At 42.5% G+C, this 21,358-nt stretch overlaps 1 protein-coding gene across 5 annotated transcripts in view; it reads left to right on the top strand.

Annotated features, from left to right (window-relative positions):
• The first annotated feature begins 988 nt into the window (after positions 1-988).
• The window catches only part of SLC39A12 (solute carrier family 39 member 12), a 73,714-nt gene continuing 53,344 nt past the window's right edge, over positions 989-21,358 (top strand). For 3 of the 5 annotated variants that reach the window (XM_036345745.1, XM_036345729.1, XM_036345719.1), the window contains exons 1-3: positions 990-1,383; positions 9,614-9,895; positions 16,877-17,084. In XM_036345745.1, coding sequence (XP_036201638.1) covers positions 1,123-1,383; positions 9,614-9,895; positions 16,877-17,084 — 751 coding nt within the window. In that variant the 5' untranslated portion in view covers positions 990-1,122. Of the gene's footprint in view, positions 1,384-9,613; positions 9,896-16,876; positions 17,085-21,358 lie in introns of all 5 variants that reach the window. The other 2 variants (XM_036345755.1, XM_036345738.1) reach the window with 1 other exon arrangement.

The following is a 21,358-nucleotide window of genomic DNA, read 5'->3' as shown; positions in this document are numbered from 1 at the left end:
CTTCAGAGCAGCTCTCTCCATGGCAACTGGAAACTTCACGGGGCTGGAATAATCCCTTCCAGCTCCCAGCACACAGTCAAGGAATTTTAAAAACAGAGGACTTTGTAACCACAAAATGCTCTCTGAGATTTAAAAGGCCACAGAGCTCCAGATAAATAGCCATTTGTCTTCCCTCTGAAGGTAAGCACTAGGTTTAGAAATGTTTGTATCATCCTCTGTCATTTTTTAAATTGCTAACCGAAGAATCTTAACTCTTCCACCTTTTTTTTTAAACTATAAAAGTAATCCCAATATTTTTGTTCCTACCCACAGTCATTATTAGCTCATCTCTGGGCCAAAATCAGACATGAGATACTGTTAACATTTTGCATTTCTTAAGCAATTGTTTGAAGAGATTAAATTTTGTTCCAGAAGTTGATTGGCTCTCAAGTTGTCCTCTTACCCCTTTAATGACCACGGAGTATGTGGATTTATCATGGCTCACGAGGTCTTGAAATTCTTTTTTTTTGGTAAGATTGTTTGTACTTTTAAGTAAACTAAAATCTAAAGGCAGACCAGTATTTTCTGAATGTTACTGTTTTTCTTCCAGCACCCTTCTTTACATAAAACCTTCTAACTCTACATGACATTGGCAATTTTTAAAAATTTAATTCTCTTTAGTTTTATTTACATGTTTCAGTGATCGGGACCACAAAGCCCTGGGAGTTCTCCTTACCAAGGAGATAAAATGAGGGTGTTTTCTGTCCGCGGTCCTATGACTTATACCAGGATGAACCGAGAAACTATTCTTCTTAATTTTTGACTCTAGGTTTAGTTCAGAGAGGCAATACAGCCACATTCTTGGTTTTCCTATGGTTTGAAAGTCTACAGCCAGGATAGTTTCCTGCTGTTTGGGGTTAGCAATGACCTACAGACCAGACCCCCTGTTGTTCAGAAACAGCTTGTCATTGCAAAGCAGCTTAGCCACCCAATTAATGAACCCTTTCAAACACGTTGCAGGCATAATAATTAAAGCCTTATTTTCCCCCTTCGCCACAGAAATTCCTCCGGTACAAGTGCACCCCGTGGACACCAACCCGTCTACTCCATCAGAGACACACTGCAGGCGAAGGAGGAGTGGAAATGTGCTTCTGGACAAGGCTCTCGGGACCCTGCCTGCCATTGCTCCTTCTCCTCGGCCTTGTGCTCTCTGCTGAGACACAGAAACCCTCCGCCTGGGAGAGCGGCGGCGCTTGGAGTCCTGGCCAGCTGACAGCAGTCCTCCGTGTCCTCTCTGCTGGGGACCACCCGCCCCTGAACCACTCCAGAAGCCTCATCAAAACGTTGTTGGAGAAAACTGGCTGCCCACGCAGGACAAATGGACTTCGAGGAGGCTGCAACCTGGTTAGTGCCATAGAATGGGATCAGGTGCCAGGGCATTCCCAAAAGAGAGCGATGGATTCCCCAGCCATTAACTTCGGTAAATCTCAATCAACGGGGCCCTTCCAGGAACCAAGAGCGCAGCGCACTGCGGCCTAACAGCTCCCCTATTTGGGAGACAAAAAGTCAGTCGGTGCCCTGCGCATAGCAGCTAAAGACAGGGAACATGCTCTTTTTTATTAAAATGGCAATGTTTATGAAAGTGTTGCTACACCCCGTCTGCGGGCTGGGAGGTATTCCCTTGGGAGTGAGAAGTTAGTTCTGTCTTCTTTCTGGTTTACTAATCTCTTTGGGAGTTTGCTGGGAACTTGTATGTGATGGGTTGGATAAACGCTATTTGTTTTCTGAGGCTTGAAATTAGCGATCGGATATTTGTCTAATGTTGAAATTTCAAGTACTTTCTTTCCCAGATATCAACTGGCATTTTCTAATTTTTTTTTGCGTGGTGGGTAGTGATAATCATCTTTTTGGAAATAGGGGATAGAGCAGGGGGATGGGAGTGCCATGGGCAGAGCTACAATGAGGCCCAGGCTCCGGAGGTCCAGTCCCAGCCTTTTCCCTGTCTACGAGGCGACTCAGACCCTGGCTGCACGTCGGTGTCACCCGGGCAGATTTCACAAAATGTCCATGTTGGGGGTTCCTCTTCTGGAGACTGAGGTTGAATTTGCCTAGGATGGAATTTTTTAAAAATGTCTGCAGGCCACTGTAATGGACAATCAGCATTAATGTGGTCTCAACATGTCCCCATTAGGGTGGGTGGGTGGCATGCTGGGGGGATTGGTAGCAGCAGCACAAGCGGTAAGAACCCATGTCCTAAATTGACTCCAAACAAAATCACGAGTCACCATTCCTTTCTTGCCCGATGAGATGTTTCAAAAAGAAACACAAACAAATACATAAACGGAGATGCCAAACAATCAATAAGACAAGCAAACAACTGCCCCCCAAAATAAATTTTGGCCGACTTTCTCAATCCCCCTTGGTTCTCGGGGCAACATTTCCGGCCAGTGTTTTGTTTTTCCTGACAGAAGGGTCTTGCTCATAGAGAGAATTTTTCTCTGCTCTGTGAAAACAATAAATAATTCAATAATTAGTACTATCCCCAGGGGTTCCCAGAGAAAACATGTGTTCTAATCGGCAACTCATCTGTGATGACATTAATTTATATATATAGCAACATAAGACTTCCCACTGGAAATAAGTAGGAGTCATATCTTATTAATGTCCTCTGAGAATTTGCTTCAGGGAAATGTTCTCTAATGACATGATGTGCCTTATTAAGGCTGCTCGAATATTCGTTTAGCCAGGGGGAATGTAAACACCAGAGCAGTTCTCCACTCCTTTGGGGAGGAGAAGTTGTTTGGTACTTTTTGGTTCCTGTGACAGTATTGAGAGTTTGGCTAAATTAGCTTCCATTTGAATTAGTTCCATTCCTAGGAAGTCAAACACCGTCTGTAATAGTTTTGCCTTCTTACTATTTCTCTTTGGAAGAGGCTGGGGTTAAAAAAAAAAAAAAAAGACAAATTTCAGATTAACCTGCTCAAAGGCTCCAGTTTGTCCGAACCACCCATAATCGAGGAGCCATGACATCTCCCATGTCATTCTCAACCAGTGAGGAGAGACAGATTTCACTAACACCCACATCCTGGGGCAAATCACAGGACTTCAGTCATCATTGAATCTTTTTTTGTCTTTTTAGGGACTTTGTCCACAGAAGCAGCATTCATATTAGAAATTTTGTAGTAAAAAAGAGGGCAAAAGAGTGAGTTAATATCCCCAAATATCTGGAAAAAGAGTAAAGTGGAGAGGAAAAAAGTGTTCTCAATTTTATTTCAGGCCTGGGTATAAACTGAATACTTAAAAAAATAAAATAAATTGAAGCATTTGCGGGCACTATGCATTTAAGAATGAGTTTATCCAAGCTGCAGCCTTTGAAATGGATAATCTTGCCTGGTCGTGGCTTTTCCTTTTTTTTAATGAGAAGGGTTAGAATGGAGTTTTGATTAATTTAATGAGGGATTAAGTAACTCCAAAAGAATAAATTCCACTCATTAATAATGAAAACCACCATCCTACGTAGGTTGCAGGTGTGGAGAAGGAAAAGGAACCTGGTGGTGTGCGGAGTCAGCCAGCAGTGCTCCGGCACCTTCCAGCTGTTAGGACATGCAGAACCTCAACATCCTCATCCATAAGACAGAGGACGGAGGTGGAGATTCCTTCCTCAGGGTGCTTTCTGTGAGGACCACATGGCCGCGTGTGAATGAGTTTGGACCCGGGAGCTTAGGCTCTCCCTGTCCCCTTACATGTCCTATTCCTCCAGGAAATGTCCACTCCTCCTTTTCCAGGGACACTGGAGCAGTGTTTGGGAAGTACCTGCAGTGCTGCTGAGAAATGAGACATTCCTCACTGGCCCCCTCCTGCGGTCCCCAGCCCCCTCAGCTGTCCCAGGGACTTGGGGTTTCTAACGGAAATCTTCAGGCGATTCTTAGACCATTTCAGGGGCAGAGAATGGCTGCTTTAAGGATCCGCATCTAATTCACACCCCTCCCTCCACTTGTCTAACTGTCATGGGAAAAGTGCAAAGGAAAAGCATCAAGCTTTATCTTGTTTGTCTAACAAATTTATCTTAACTCTTCTCCTGTTAAGACTTTTCTTTTTTGGAAGTCAGAAATGCCACTAAGTCTTAGAACAGACCCACACAAAGCTAGTGCCTGCCATCAGCTAACATCCTTCCTGATCTTTGTGTGGGAGAATAAAGAGAAGTACAATTTCCCTCTTGTATTTTACAGTCAATTGTTACCATTCTCCTACCCCCTTAAAAAATAACACCTTATAAAAATCTGAGAATTTAGATTTAGTCATATGGGTTTAGTCATAATCCCAAATCAAATTCTAAACATCTTTTGGTCTAAAGCCCTTCAAGTTCGTACTGCAGGTTTGACAACTGCTTGGCTCATGTAGAAGAAGAAAGATTTTGTGTAGCTTTTTGTCACTGAGCCTCTCGCTTGGCAGACATAAACCATGAATGATGCTGCATTAGGGGAGGCAATCTGGCTGGACTATGGAGGCCATGGAAAACCTCTAACCATTTTGACCAATATTTCCCCAAAGTTTATGGAAATTTTAAAACAATTTCCCGGAATCTGTGTTTCTCCCCTCTTAAACCTTATGCCTCCACCTGATAAGATTAAAAGAAAAACCAATGGATTACTTCTGAAGGAGCCCATTCTTCTTTAACAAAAAATTACTTCCCTGGAGTCAGAGCTTTAGACCAGTCTTGATGCCTCTGGGGTGCCAATGAGTATACAGCTTTACTAAATATCCTCTCCCAAACTCTACTGAACCACTGCAACACGTTCATAGCTAAACCCAGTGCGATGCACTGCAAATTCTGGTCCCCCCACAACTCCCTTCCCCACAGTGCTTCTGCCATGTCCGTGCTCAGGAGGAAATCCACATTTTCTTACATGAGCTCCCTGCAAACTCCTTTCCTCAAGCCACTACCTTCTCCATGAAGGGAACTTGTTTAAGATTCAAATATTATAAAAGAGCACAAAGTGTTCAGCCCATAATAATTTGACAGCTTCCTTTCACCAGGCCTCAAAAAATTAAAGCAAGGGGTAGGCAACATCTATTTATTCAAGGTGACCAAAATCTCTAGTCAGACAGAACGAGCTGCTTCCATAACTATTTAAAACTTTTCAAAGTCATAAACCAGTGTACTTTCCAAGTTGCATGCTTTTTATAAGCCATTTCCGGAGTGAACATCTGCAGGGTTACAGACCGTACCCTATCCTCTGCTGCCCCATGCCACACCCCTCCTATTCCAGCCCTAGAAAGAGACAAGGTAAGAGCATTGAGGAGGAGCCACAAATGGACAGGAGTCTCAGGCACTTCAGATGAGGTGAAGGGGGGACACGTACACTGCTGTGTACTGTCAACCAAGCCCTGGCCACATGTGCATGATCTGATGGCTTCATGGAGGTCATATTCTTCGTTTTCTTGATGCTCTTCTTCCTACCTACCTGGTCCCATTAAACAACCTGAATAGCACTTAAAAATCTACAAACAGAACCTCATTCAACCCTCTGATTTTAAAATATTCTCATTGATAGATATTAGAGCACTACAATCCCCTAGCCTCTTCATTGACCAAATTTCTTCCTACCAAATAGGAGGGAGAGAAAATTATTAGGTGAGGGGCAGCATAGCAATTATGTAGGTAGGTCCACAGTATATACTCTCCATGGCACAAAACAATGGAATCCTATATAATAAAGAGCTAATATGCAAATGGTTGTCATGCCCTCATGCCGTCATGCCATAACGGCTCAGACACTCAACACTGGGGAGAGAGGAATGAGGACCAGCCAGGCACAAATGAGCTCATGAGAGAGGAATGGGGACCAGCCAGGCACAAATGAGCTCATGAGAGAGGAATGGGGACCAGCCAGGCTGTGGCCCGGGAAAGGGACAAGCTGCCCGCCCTGCAGTCCCGGGTGCCTGCGGCCAACCAGAGGGAGGGAAACCTGGGTCCTGGGTGCCTGCAACTGGCCAGAGGAGGGAATCCTGGGTCCCGGGTGTGGGGCAAAGCAGAGGTGGTTAGGGGAGATCAGGCCAGCAGGGGAGCAGTTAGGGGCAATCAGGCCAGTAGGGGAGTGGTTAAGAGCCAGTGATCCCAGATTGTGAGAGGCAGTCGGACATCTCCTGAGGGGTCCTGGATTGGAGCGGGTGCAGACCGGGTTGAAGGACAACTCACCCCCCTCCCCCCACATGAATTTCATGCACCAGGCCTCTAGTAAGAGAATAAAATATATCATTGGCAGAGCAGGAATTAAGACTGGGCAAGTGCTATTAGCTGTGTGGCTTTAGATATGTTACTTAGCCTCTCTTATACTGAGTTTTTATATATATTGTGGGTATACCTCCCTCAGAGGGAAAACATATTTAAACCTGATTCTGTGTAGTATCCTTGCATACTACATATAAATGTACCCGCTAATTCATCATGCATTAAATAATTGGGGAATTGGAGTTCTAAATGCATTATACTATGCAGAAGTATTTGGTGGATTTTTACATAGGCTGTCTAGATTTTGTTTTGTTTTGTTTTTCATTTAAAACAATGCATAAGGTCCCCACTATCCAAAAAAATCATTATTTGACACCTTTTTCAAAACCAATTAGATTTATACACCAAGGAATGCCAAAATACATAAGTGCTTAGCACTGTCTTGGACACAAGGCTTTCAATAACTGGTAGCTAATACAACAATATAATAGGTCCTCAGATTACATCAAAGATCCGTTCCTATGCGCGGCATCATGCGATTTTCACTGTAAGTCAGAACCTACCTACATAAACACCTACGTCACTCACATGGAGCACATACACAGCAATAATGAAGTGAAATAGTAAAAAAAAAAAAAATTAAAAGAAAGATATCAATTCCTGACCTTTACTTGTGGTAAATAAATAACAAAAAACATAAAGCACATATGTACGTATGTCAAAATGACGGAACTCTATTTTTATTTTTTTTTATAAATAAACTAGAGGCCCGTTGCACAAAGATTCATGCAATAGGCCTTCCTTCCCCTGGCTGCCCAGGCCTTTGCTCTGGCCACTGCCTTCCATCTTCACTGTGGCCGGAGTCTTCACTGTGGCCGGAGCCTTCAGTCTTCACTCCAGCCTGAGCGCCGCTCCTGTTAGCTCCCTCCGTACCCTGCCTTCCCCCTCATAGCAAGTGTCCTGCCCACCTGGCCACTCTGTTCCTGCATGCATGCTGCCCAGAGGCCCAGAGTGGCTGGGGAGCGGGGCCGCTGCCATCTTTGTCAGGTTAATTTGCATACTCACTCCTAATTGGCTGGTGGGTGTTGCAGAGGTACGGTAAATTTGCATCTTTCTCTTTTATTAGTGTAGATGGGAGATGGTGACATAACACAAAACGACATATGTCAAGTCCAACGTAACCCAAGGACTGTCTGTAGTTTGGTTTCAGGAGGTTATTTGGTACAAAGCATGGCTTTATTATACCTATTTCAGCTGATTCACCTCCTCCGGTCTTGGTGTGATCCCTGTCAACAACAACCAACTCATAGACTTTTCTCGTGGGCTACTTAGGGAGCAGGAAGGCTACTGTGGTTTCAGTGGTGAGGCTTGATATTCATCTTAAGAGTTGGTCTTATTGGGAAACCTGTCCCTGTGTTTGCTGAGTTCTCGTCCCTTGCAATTGAGTTGGGGAGAGATTGGAGTCTGTGGCTTGTGAAGATGTGACTAATGCTTTTCTTTAGAGATGGATGGTGTGTTTCTTTGTGACCCAGACACTTTGGTCAGTGGTACAGATTTCCAGTTATAAGTCCTGGGGATGTAATGGGGTGATCATTTTGCAATATATCTATAAATATTGAAACATTATATTATACCCTTGAAACTAATATGCTGTTATATGTCAATTATACCTCAATTTTATAAAAGATATAATAAACTGTCCCACAGTGGTGCAAACCCTCGGAGGCTCAGGCCTTGTATCCCTCGATACCTTCAGGCTGAGGCTGGTGCCCTGCAATGGGCTGCTTCTGGGGTCCTCGGAGAACTCTCAGGTGCTCCCTACTGGTCTCTCAGGAAAGGCAGCTCCTGTCTAGTTGGGAAAGCTTCCCCTCAACAACCTCTGTGTCTATCTTTATCCTCAATGTTCCACCACATCTCCCCAAACACCTTCTTTTGCCAGATTAGATGAGCCAGGTGTATGGGCTGTGAAATGAATCAAGCATCATGGAAAAATCTTTTAGCAATTCTCTTACATAGGGTAAAAGACAGATGGCATTCATGCATTCCATTTTCACACCTCATCAGTGCCAGGCATTGTGCTAGATGCTGAGGCTGAACTGTGCACAAAGCAGACAAAATCCAGACTTAATGGACCAGTAGTCATCAAGAGGAAAGAGGGGAAAAACAAGCAGACAATGTGTAATTTCCGAATCCTAGTGCTATGAAGAAAATAAAAAAGTGGTGTGTGCCATATCTGCCACGAGCTGGCTCTTGGGCACTTGTTATGTGGCTCGCCTGAATTGCAATCTGCTGGTCAGTTTAGAATACATGCCAGATTTCCAAGACTTACCATGACAAAAAGAATGCCAAATAGCCCTAGCTGGTTTGGCTCAGTGGATAAAGCGTTGGCCTGTGGACTCAGGGGTCCCGGGTTGGATTCTGGTCAAGGGCACATGCCTCGGTTGTGGGCTCGATCCCCAGTAGGGGGCATGCAGGAGGCAGCCAATCAATGATTCTCTCTCATCACTGATGTTTCTATCTCTTTCTCCCTCTCCCTTCCTCTCTGAAATCAATATATACACATTATATATATATATATATATATATATATATATATATATATATATATATGCCAAATAGCTCATTTATTATCTTTAAAATTTTAAATTGCATGTTGAAATTATTGTATCTTGCACATAGAAACTTCAATAAAATATATTATTAGAATTAATTTCACCATTCCTTTTTACTTTTTAAAATGTGGCTACTGGAAAATTTAAATGATATGTGTGGCTCACATTTGCGGCTTGCATTCTATTTCTACTGAACAGCGCTGTGTGGGAGAACATGGGATGGAGGAGGGGGCTTTCAACTTTAGACAGTGTGTGCTAGAGACATCTAGGAGGGAGTGGCACTTTAAGCTGAGATGAGTGAGGTGAGGAGAATAAGAAGACCTGAAAGATGGTGGGAAAGAGCTGGGTGACGGACAGAAAAGTCACAGGGGCAGAAGTTTGTTTAGAGAGGTGGAGAGAAGCTAATGTAATGTAGGGGAGGCAGGAGCCAGACCAAGGGGACAATGATAAGGAGCTTTGATTTCATTCTAAATGCAATGGGCCATTGCTTTCAGCGCCAACGAGTCAGCTGGTTTTATTCAAGGTAACAAATGGACAACTTGTGGCACTGCAGTAGGAGATAGAGGGACCACTTTTAGGGAATAAGGACTTTCTGGGAGGACATCATTGTTACATAAAAATCCAACCATGGCTTATTTGAATCTGGCTATTGGGCCTACCCACTTTCCCCTCCTATTGATGGAGTTATAAGCAGTGGAAACTGTGGTAATTAATGTTTAAGGACTATTGGCTGAATTTTGTTTCTGTTTTTGTCTTTGTTTTATGCTTCCCCCCCCCCCCCCCCCCCCAGTGCTTTGAACCAGATGCCCTGCTGCTAATTGCTGGAGGAAATTTCGAAGATCAGCTCAGAGAGGAAGTGGTTCAGAGAGTTTCCCTTCTTCTCCTCTATTACATTATTCACCAGGAGGAGATCTGTTCTTCAAAGCTCAATATGAGCAATAAGGAGTATAAGTTTTACCTGCACAGCCTCCTCAGCCTGAGGCAGGATGAAGACTCTTATTTCCTGTCTCAGAATGAGACAGAAGATATCTTGGCTCTCACCAGGCAGCACTTTGACACTTCTGGAAGCCAGGTAAGAAGGCACAATTGCTCACTGACTCCGCTACTAAGATACAGTCCCAGAGCCTGATTTTTCACCAATTAGTTATTCCTAAGACATTCAAGGATTTCTAAGAGAAATAGGTATTTGTGTTTTTTAGATATGGTTGTTAAGTGACATAATTTAAAAATCTAGGTCTAAAATGGGAAATGTAGCGACTAATTATTTTAAGAAGAGTTTGAGCCAGAAGTTGGGTAGGTGGGTGGGTGGGCAGCTCTCTTCGCCTGCGCCCCCACACTGAGCATGTCAGTAAGTGTAGCCACTTTCAATCCATCTCCAGGGGTTGACCCACAGTGGTCCGGGCACCGTGCCTATTTACCTTGCCTTCCGGCCAGGGAAGGAGCAAGCAGACCAGTTTGAGAGACATGAATTTAGTAGTTACTTCACCAAAGAAGACACTTGTAAAAAGCATGATTCATGACAGTCAGCACAGACAGTATGTCTTTTATGGCTGTTGATTCATGCTGCATATGTTCAGGGGTCCCTTCAACAATTTTCTTCTCCCACAGTTTTTACTGTTAGGAAATGGACCCTGGTCTCTTGTTGCCTTCATTACTATCCCTGCAGAAGCTGGCCTTCCAATTACCATTTTGCTTTCCTCTGTGCAGTATGAAGTTTCAGCAGATAAAGTTCTCTGATCATAAGAAAGTTTTTCAAACGCATATTTTCTGAAAGAACTAGCTGAGAAGCTACCACCACATTTTGAAGAGTGTGAGGGAACATGTTTTCTTCTCTTGAAATATTCATTGACATGTGTCTTAGTCCATGTGAGCTGCTATAACAAATATATCATAAACTGGGTGGCTTATATACATTGGAAACTATGAGAAATCACAGTGTTGGATGGTGGGAAGTCCAAGATCAAGGAGCTGGGCAGATTCAGTGTCTGGTGAGGACCTCCCCCTGGTTCAGAGATGCCATCTTCACCTTATATCCTCATATAATGGAAGGGGCAGGAAGCTCTCTGGAGTACTTTTTATAAGGGCACTAATCCCATTCAGGAGGACTCCACCCTCATGACCTAATCACCTCGTAGAGACCCCCTCCTCCTAGTACCATCACATTGGGGATTAGGATTTCAACATATGAATTTTTGGGGAACACAAACATTCAGACTATGGCAACATGTGTAAGTGAATTTAGTTTTTTACCTCAATTCCATCTTCGGGAGCCCAAAGTTATCAGTGCAATCATGTTGCCGCTTAATGGCCAGCAAATATGTCTCCAATTTTCTGTAAATATGTTTAAAAAATAGGGTTTCTTCATACAATTCAGTTTGGGCAGTTGTTTGTTTGTTTTACTTAAATAAGGAGGTGTTCCTACATATAATTTCTTTACTGCAACATCTCTATAACACAAGGTCAGTTCAGATTAGGCACTAGAATTTTAGTCATCCTACCTGTTATTGCCTTTTGATGCGGATTAAATGGAAACCCAGCATTTAAAAAGTAGGTGCTATGTGTATATTTAATACAGATTTCTGTTTGTTTGTTTTTTCCCAACACATACTGCAGATACCCGGGCTCCCAAGTGTTAGTGGGATTAAGCATTCCTAGAACAGAATAAAATAATACAATATTATGTGTAGACCTGCTTTATCCAGCTATCCAGTCATAAAAAATTGAGCTCTTGTTGAGTCGTAACCCCATTGCGAGTCCTTAGTACATTACCTCCTGGAGGAAAACAATGTCTCCAGTTCCCGGGAAGGGTACTTTTTTTAGCCAATTCACCTGGGCTAGGAAGTCAGTCAATCCAGGCTTGAACAGGAGACCTGTTGACACTTCACTGCAGGAAGCTGCTTTCTCCAACTAGAAGGTGCTGGCAGACCAGGCCCACCACTACTAGCATTTACAGGTCTTGATCTGCACAGAACTCAACCTCTGTAGGTCGAGCCACTGATAGCTGCTCCAGGTGGGTTTTAACCAGCTCACCAACAGAAACAATTGACACCCTAGTACTCTAGTCCACTCAACCTCCCCAGTAGCCCAGAGAATAATCGTCCCTCCATTTCTTCATTCTCTTTTGTCCAACTACTCTGCTTTATCTTCCTGAATCAATCTTTTAACGCTCCCACCTCCCTTTGCTCTTTCCATGTTTTGCCAGTTCCATGGTAGGTGAACGGGGACCTAACCGGTTCTCCACGAGCCCTGCCTGTGGGGGACAGGCATCATGGCCACATCCTAAGGACTTGGGGGATGGAAACGGTGGTTGAATTCTTTCTTCTCAATGTCACATTGAGACTGTTAATCTTTACAGCCTCCACGGAAAAAGCATACCTACCTCTATGAGGTTTATACTATCTGTTATTTCAGCTTGTTTTTTTTTTCATCCATGGAACTTCTGGCTACTTCTTCAAATTTATCAAAAGTTGGGTTGCTGATTCCATCTTTCGGTCTGCTCTCCACCACATATATGAATATGCTCTTGCCAAGCTCAGCAATTACAAACTTAAAAAAAAAAATCCAACTGGCACTTTTCACTCCTTGTCCTGTGTCACAAGAATGCAACACAGACACAACAATCTTCTCTCAATTCTTCTCTTGATGATCCGACTTTCTCCTTATAGCCGAGCTTCATGAGGGAACTATCTTTCTTCTCTCTCATTCTTTTATTTTAGAAATATGTTTTTATTGATTTTTAGAGAGAGAGGGAGAGAAACATTGATGCTAGAGAGAAACATCAGTTGCCTCCTGTATGCACCCCACACCAAACCGGCAACCTCGGTATGTACTCTGACTGGGAATCAAACCAGCAACCTTTTGGTGCAGGGGATGACACTCAGCCAACCGAGCCACACCAGTCAGAGCTTCTGTCTTATTCTTTATTCCCACACACTTTGTTTCTCAACAATCTACATTCTGCTTTTGGCTCTCTCCCTTTTGTCCAGCCCTGCCTCCGTGTAACTTACTTTATTTTATTTTTTATTGTTGACAGTATTACAGATGTCCCCCATTTTTGACAGGTGCATGCAAAAAAAAAAAATGAAATTAGACCCTCAACTTACACCATGCACAAGAATAAACTCAAAATGGAGAAAAGACGTAAATGTAAGTCACGAAACCATAAAAATCCTAGAAGAAAACATCGGTAATAAAATTGCAGACATTTCAGGTAGCAGGATTTTAGCCGATACATCTTCTAGGGCAAGAGAAACAAATGAAAAAAATAAATGGGACTACATCAAACTAAAAAGCTTCTGCACAGGAAAAGGAAAGCATCCATAAAACTTACTTTCATTCATTGATTTCTGTCACCCCATATTTCATGTTTTTCTTTTTTCTATTTCAATCAACCCACATCTCCTACTTTCCTTCTTGCTCATCCAGCTATTCTGTGTCAAGTTCCTCTGGAGGATGCACTTGATCTGCCATCCCTTAAGTCTTGGTGTCCTCATGGCCCCCCTTTCAGTTTTTCCTCTACTCACTCTTCATACTCTTGCTGAGTGGCGTGCTCTCACAGCCTCATACACAACTAAATACTGATTGCTTTCAATTCTGCTGCGGGCCCAGATTTTTCTTTTGTGCCATAGACGCATATACGCACCCATCTGGGAGAAATTTCCTTTTGGATATCTTCCTGGCACTTGAAACTCAGTATTAAAATCTAAGGCTTATTTTTATTCCTGAACCTGTCCTTTCTTTGGTGTTACTTATGTAGCTCTGGAAACATTCTCTGCTTTGGCCTGTATAACACTGCACATTCCTGGTTTTCTTTCTCTCTCCCTCTCTCTGGCCCCCATCTTCACCTGTGCAGGTTCTAATTTCTCTGTGTAGCTTTTAAGCATTCGTGCTCTGGAGTCCCGATCTCAGCCTCCTGTCATTCCATATGCTTTGTCTAGGCTAGGGCACCTGTACATAAAGATGACTCACAAGAGTGTATCTCCATTACAGACCTCTCCTCTGGGTTGCAGACCCATGTATCCTTACACAGCATCTTTTTAAAAAGGATATTGTAAAGGCACTTCACATATCCAAAATCAAGGTCATAAATAGGCCTGCTCCACATGTTAGCAAATGGCATCACCATCCAGTCAGTTGCTTAACTAGAAATCGAGTTTTCTATTTCTTTTTCTTTCATATCTCATCCATCTCCAAGTCCTACTGCTGTTACCTCTTGAAGATCTCCTTAACCTGTTGACTTTGCTCCATTACCATCACTACCATCTTCTACCTGACCATTGCAATAGCCTTCTAACTGTATTATTAGTGATTACTTTGAGTTTCTTTCCAATATTTTTATTCTCCACCATGTAGCCAGAGTAGATTTACCAAAAAACAAATCCAGTTATATAACCCCCATTCCCTTCCTTGCTAAAAACTCCCCTTTGGCTTCCTGTTGATTTTAGGATAAGGGGCAAACTCCATTACCTGCCAAGAGACCTTAAGCTTTCACCATGCCCCCCTCACTCTACCTGCCCAGCTACTACCCTCCTTCCAGCCCCTTCATGTTTGCCATCCTCCATCCTGCCACAAAAGCTTTGTTCACACTGTCCCACTTCCTCCCACTCTTTCAGATCTGTCTGCATGTCACAAACTTAAAGAAGCTTTCCGTGACCTGTCTGACTGGGTAGAAGAGTTGTCTGTTTTTACCCTCATTGTACCATGTGCCTCTCCTTCAAAGCTATTGCACAGTTGTCATCTTATATTTGACTAGAGGCCTGGTGCATGAATTCGTGCATGGGTGGGGTTCGGCCAGCAGGGGGGAGGGGACATGGGAGATTAGCTGGCTGACTCTGCCCCCGATCAAGGTGGGAGGGGCTGATTGGGGCCAGGCCGGCTGAGGGTGGGGCTGCAGGAGTTTGGCCAGCTGGCCCCACCCCCAATTGGGGTGGGGAGGATGATTGGGGGCCAGGCCGGCCAGGGGGAGGGGCAGCAGGATGTTGGGAGTGGCCAATCGGGGCCCTGATAGGGCCAGTTGGCCACCACAGTGTGTGTTATAGCTGTTCCAGTTGTTCTGGTCATTTCATCATTCCGGTCACTTGGTTTATATATATATATATATATATATATATATATATATATATATATATATATATATATAAAATTATTATTTTATTAATAATACTAACTTTAAGCTTCAGGGCAGAAATGCTTTTGGTTTTGGTCACTATTGCATTTCCAGTGTCTAGAAAAGTAGCAGACTTATATTGGGTATTTAGGAAAAATGTGGGGGCTAGTGGATAGCATTACCATTATATAGTTGTCAAACCCAGAAACATGAGTCATTTTTGACTGCACTTCTTCCCATTTTCCTCTAAGTCCTTTAGTCTACTTTCTTCATATTCCTCAAATTCATCTACTTTTTTTCATCTCTAGCTCTACTACTTTAGGTCAAGAAATATCTTGAATTAATAACTTCTTAACTAGACTTCCTGCCCTTGAATTCTACCCCTATCTATCTATTCACTATTTTTCCACCAGAGTAATATTTCTAGAAAATACCTTATTATATTTTTCTATTGTTATATCATTCAGTGGTTCCCCTGGAATCTTCAGGGGAAAATTTTTCAGAGCGCTGAGTATAAGGTCTTTCTTGATCTGGAACTTGCCACTTTCTCCATATAAAAATCCCATCACCATCCTGGGTTTCAATCTATTTCTTTTTTGTTGTTGTTAATCTTCACTCGAGGATTTTTTTCCCATTGATTTTTAGAGAGAGTGGAAGGGAAGGGGAGAGACAGAGACATCGATGTGAGAGAGACACATCAATTAGTTGCCTCCCATACACGCCCCTACCGGGGCCAGGGATTGAGCCTGCAACCGAGATATGTGCCGTTGACCAGCATTGAACCCAGGACCCTTCAGTCTGCAGGCTGACACTCTAACCTCTGAGCCAAACTGGCTAGGGTTCAATCTATTTCTATATACAAGAGGAAGAGTATTGAAGAGCATAAGCTGTGAAGTCAGATCTAAGCATAAATTCGGACTCTGCCCTTTCTTGGCTAGGTGATCTGTGAAAAGGAATATCCACTCCATGGAGTTTTGGGAGAATAAAAAGACAGTGTATATGTAATGGATTTAGCACAGTGTCTGTCACATGGTAGGCACCCAATATATCTATATATATAAAAGCCTAATATGCAAATTTTCCCCACGGGAATTTGACTGGGAGACCAATCGCTTGCTATGACATGTGCTGACAACCAGGGGGCAGCGCGGAATGAGGAAGGCCCCAGCCAGCAGTAAGCAGCCAGAGAAGGGAGGCCCTGGCCAGCATTCGGCAGCCAGGGAAGGGAGGCCCTGGCCAGCAGCCGGAAGGAAGGCCCCAGTCGGCAGCAGGGAGGCCCTAATCGGCCCTGATTGCTGGCCAGGCCTAGGGACCCTACCCGTGCACGAATTCGTGCACCAGCCCTCTAGTATTTAAATAAATGAATGGGAATGTTATTGATATATAAGGTAAAATTCAAGCCTTTCGGGAGCTCATATTTTAAATGAGGAAAATTTCTGTATGCATGAAAAAGATCCTATGTCATATGTCCTATGTCCCATGGTAGTTCAAAGAACCCAGACACTATGTTATCTTTGATTTGTGATCATCACACACTGAGCTTAAGACTAAAGGCAAGTATGGAAAGGCATGTGCTCTGTGATGATACCAGGCAGCAGAACGAGTGTGAATTCAAGGTTGGGAATATAGATTAGAAAGTCATTACTGCAGGCTGTACTTGCAGCTGGAGAGAATCCACCAAATGAAAGGATGTAAATAGTAAAAACAAGAGATCTCCTTGGAGAAGACACATCTTTATAGGAGTAATGAGAAATGTTAGATAAATAAGTATTTCCCAAATAGAGGTATATCTCAGACTAGAAAACAATGGTAGCCATGTTTCCACAAATAATTTAATCCTCTTTTAGATGAAGAACTAGTCCTTGTCCTTGGGGAAATCCCAGAGACGTTTTACTTAAAATGACTTCAGAGGTTAAAATTTTTATCTGACTTTGTATCTGATTTCAGTGTATGGAAACCAAAACGCTGCAGAAAAGGTCTGGGATACTAAGCAGTGACGGTGCTGACGAAAATACGCTTCCTCAGTTGGCGGCAACAATCCTTGCTTTGTCTCTTCAAGGTGTATGTCTGGGGCAAAGCAACTTACCTTCCCCAGACTATTTTACAGAATATATTTTCGGTTCCTTGAACAGTACAAATACTCTTCACCTACCGGGTAAGGATGTTTTTCATTAATTTAACTTCCAAGTCACACCTTCTAAACAAATTGTGTCAAAAGAAAAACTGATGCTTTTCGATGACTAAATTTGTTCAGGCACATTTTATACACCATTTTATCTTAGTTTGAAGTAAGACAGCTCAGGTAACCTTTTTAACAAGCATCCTATGATAATATTTATGTGATGCTGAAGCAAAAATATGGACTTAGCTCATTTCGGCAGTGATGATGAAATCATGAATGTAGAGCCAAAGTGAGAGTTTTTAATGATCTGCCATGACAGTGACTGAACACTTTCCTATTTAGTACGTAGTGCTGAGACAGGGGTGGCACAATATTGTGTAGAATGCCAAATGGTGCAAAAACATGGGTAGCAGTTTACTTGTAACCATAATGTAAGTAATTTAATTTTAAATAAAAGTAATATAAAGTATCTATTTTGGTTACATCCATGACTGCCAGGTATTTGGGGCTCTAAGATGCCAGGAATAGAATCAGAATATCTGTTTTGCAGATTTCTTTGTTCTTGGCAAGACATTAAAAAATGCAAGGACTTATTTTTTTAATCTGCATCAAAATGCCCAACTTTGCACACCAAGGGATCCTGGTGTGTTGCATAATAGCTGGTGCTGCCGCCAACACACTTCCTCTTGGGAAGTCACAACATAAAGGGAGATTTGAATTTACTAAGGAACCAACAATACCCTCATGATCTATATAAATCTCCCAACTCTGAAAGCAGGGATTAAGAACTAGTAGCCATACAATTCAGTGTTGATCTTTCTCTGGACATGTTTGCACAACAAATTGAATGACAGATGTGTTTTTCTACAACTTATTTACATGTTCTGTTAAAGTTGAAATACAATGAAACCGTGTTACCTAGCTGTCATGACTAGGAAAGAAACCAGGAAAGGCATGTTATCCTGAGAATAATTTTGATAGGAAAACCAGGAGTTGAGAAATTTTAGCAATAGAATTTCCATTTCAGGGGAAGGCATGCAATGACTCCACTTTTCAAGTACTTTAATATAAAAAATCTGTGCCACTGGAGGGCTTGATTACTCTAAAGAAATTGGAAGAGACATCATATTGCAAGACAAAATACAGTTAGAGGCAAGCTGTGCTATAAGGTTAAAGCCAATTGTTTAGATATTAATCATCATGAATCCTGGTTAGAACATCTAAATAATTGCTCATAAAAGATATTAAGTGTCACCCATCTTGCTAACCCCCCTCCCATCTGGCAACTGTCAAAATGTTCTCTGTATCCATGAGTCTGTTTCTGTTCTGCTTGTTTGTATATTTTTTTAGATTAAATTGCTGATAGATAACTATTTATTGCCATTTTATTGTTCATATTTCTGATCGTTCTTCTTAAAGAGAAGTTCCTTCATGTAATACTGGTTTGGTGGTGATGAACTCCTTTAGCTTTTTCTTCTCTGGGAAGCCCTTTATATGCCCTTGTAATCTACATGATAACTTTGCTGGGTAGAGTAATCTTGGTTGTAGGTTCTTGCTTTTTATCTCTTTGAATATTTCTTGCCACTTTCTTCTGGCCTACAAAGTTTCTGTTGAGAAATCATCTAATAGTCTTATGGGAATTCCATTATGGATAACTAATGCTATTCTCTTGCTGCTTTTAAGATTCTCTCTTTGGCATTTTAATTATAATGTGTCTTCGTGTGGGCCTCTGTGGGTTAATCTTATTTGGGACTCTGTGATTTCTGGACTTGTATGTCTATTTTTGTTATTATTTTTTCAAATAGGTTTTCTTTAAATTGAATTTATTGGGGTGACATTGGTTAATAACATCACATAAGTTTCAGGTGTATAATTTTATAATACATCATCTATATATGGTAATGTTTATTCACCACTCCAAAAAATTGGCCACTTTTGCATTTGAGAATTCAATTCCATCTCAGAGCCCCATCCCATCTCAGTTCAATTAGATACTCATTACAAGAGTCATGAAACATTTTCTCTAACAGCTGCCTCTGAGCTACAGCTCCACTGCAATTGATTACATTTTGGTTTGGAAGGAAAAGAAGTATGCTAGTTTTAAGTGTTGTTGTTTATTAATTTTTTTAATCATAGAGATTCTTAAACATAAACAAAAGTATAAACAATAATATAATGAACCCACATATGCACAGTATCTAGCCTCAATAATTACCATCAATTGGATATTCTTATATTTGCCTCCATCCTCTCTCATTACTTGACTATTTTGAAGCAAATAATCAGTCTTAATATTTCTACTAGAATATAAACTAAAAGAAAAAATTTTTTTGAAGATCACCTTATTACCAATATCACATTAATGATTCCTTAACGTAAAAATTTCCATTAATGTTGACATTTTTCTAATTTAAACATGTTTTTTTGTTTTGTTTTGTTTTGTTTCTTATTAAAACAGGGTCTACATGAGGTCTGTAAAATGGAAATTGTGTGTATGTCCCTTTAGTTTCTTATTAAGTATCATACCTTCCCCTTTCCAACACCACCCACACCTTTTCTATTTTGTTGCAGATTTTTTTTGTTACAAAAAAAGTTTGTTTATCCAGTCTGGACGTTGCTGATTGCATTTCAAGTCATTTAATACCCTAGTATGTATTTATATGCACTGTGTTCACATATAATGGTTTTTATATGTAGAGGCTTGATTGATTTTTTAAAAATATATATTTTATTGATTTTTCACAGAGAGGAAGGGAGAGGGATAGAGAGTTAGAAACATCGATGAGAGAGAAACATATATCAGCTGCCTTCTGCACACTCCCCACTGGGGACGTGCCTCCAACCAAGGTACATGCCCTTGACTGGAATCAAACCTGGGACCCTTGAGTCTGCAGGCTGACACTCTATCCACTGAGCTAAACTGGTCAGGGCTTGATTGATTTTTAGGTTGTGTATTTATTTAGAGGTACTGTCTTATAGTCAGTGTTATCCATGAGAAGGTACATAACACTAGTTGTCTCTTTTTAAGATAAGTTATAAGGTATAATGATTATTGCCTAGATTGATTAATTATTTAGGGTTTATGAAACCATGATTTAATTCTTTCATTTCTTCATTGATTAGTATCAATATACATAAAAGCCAAGCGACTGGAACGACCGATCACTATGACGCACACAGCAGCGGCCAACAGGCCTGATTGGTGCCCTGATCGGCCCCACCCAACCACCCATGGCCCTACCCCCTGGCCAGCCCCCAATCAGCCCCCCTACCCCCATCAGGGCAGGCTGGCTGGACTCCACCCATGCATGAATTCATGCACCAGGCCTCTAGTAATTCTATAATGGAAAAAGTTCCATTAATCACAACTTCATTTTATTGAGGTTTTTAAAGTAAGGATAAATTGATTCTTTAATTCACCACTGTTCAAAATAATAACATAGTTTCCTTATGTCCTTCAAAGGAGAATAATGAATATTCTTTTATATCATTATGATTTTATATCTCTTAATCCTTATTAGTAACCTAACTAGAGGCCTAGTGCATGGATTCGTGCACTGGTGGGGGTCCTCGACCTGGCCTGCGGGGATCTGGCCAAAACCAGCTCTCTGACAGACCCGAGAGGTCCTGGATTGCAAGAGGGTGATTCTTGGGTGACCCACCCCGGAATCAGGCTGCCTCTCTCTGGTTCTGGGTGTGTCACCTGAGAACCGCAGCTGCCAAGTCATGGCAGCTCAGCAACTCCTGCATTGAGCGTCTGTTCCCTGGTGGTCAGTGTGCATCATAGCTACTGGCCAAATCAGCCAGTCACTAGGCTTTTATATATATACTAGAGGCCCGGTGCACAAAAATTTGTGCACTCAGGGGGGAGGGGGGTCCCTCAGCCCGGCCTGTGCCCTCTCGCAGTCTGGGACCCCTCAGGAGATAACAACCTGCTGGCTTAGGCCTGCTCCCGGGTGGCAGAGGGCAGGCCCAATCCCTAGGTGCAACCCCTGGTCGGGCTCAGAGCAGGGCCGATTGGGGAGTTGGGGCACCGCCCCCTGTCATGCACAGAGCAGGGCGATCGGGAGGTTGCGATGCCACCCTCAGTCATGCTTAGGGTAGGGCCAATTGGGGGGTTGGGGCACCATCCCCTGTCACACTCAAGGCAGGGTCGATGGGGACGTTGCGGCGCCACCCCCTGTCACGCACAGAGCAGGGCCAATCAGGGGGTTAGGGCACTGCCCCCTATCACACACAGAGCAGGGCCCATCAGGGGGTTGGGGTGCCACCCTCTATCACCCACAGAGTAGGGCCGATCAGGGGGT

The sequence above is a fragment of the Myotis myotis genome, unplaced genomic scaffold (genome assembly GCF_014108235.1).
Source record: "Myotis myotis isolate mMyoMyo1 unplaced genomic scaffold, mMyoMyo1.p scaffold_m19_p_1, whole genome shotgun sequence".
Classification (NCBI taxonomy): Eukaryota; Metazoa; Chordata; class Mammalia; order Chiroptera; family Vespertilionidae; genus Myotis; species Myotis myotis.
The sequence above is the reverse complement of the archived record's forward strand: the minus strand, read 5'-3'. Positions and strand labels throughout refer to the sequence as shown.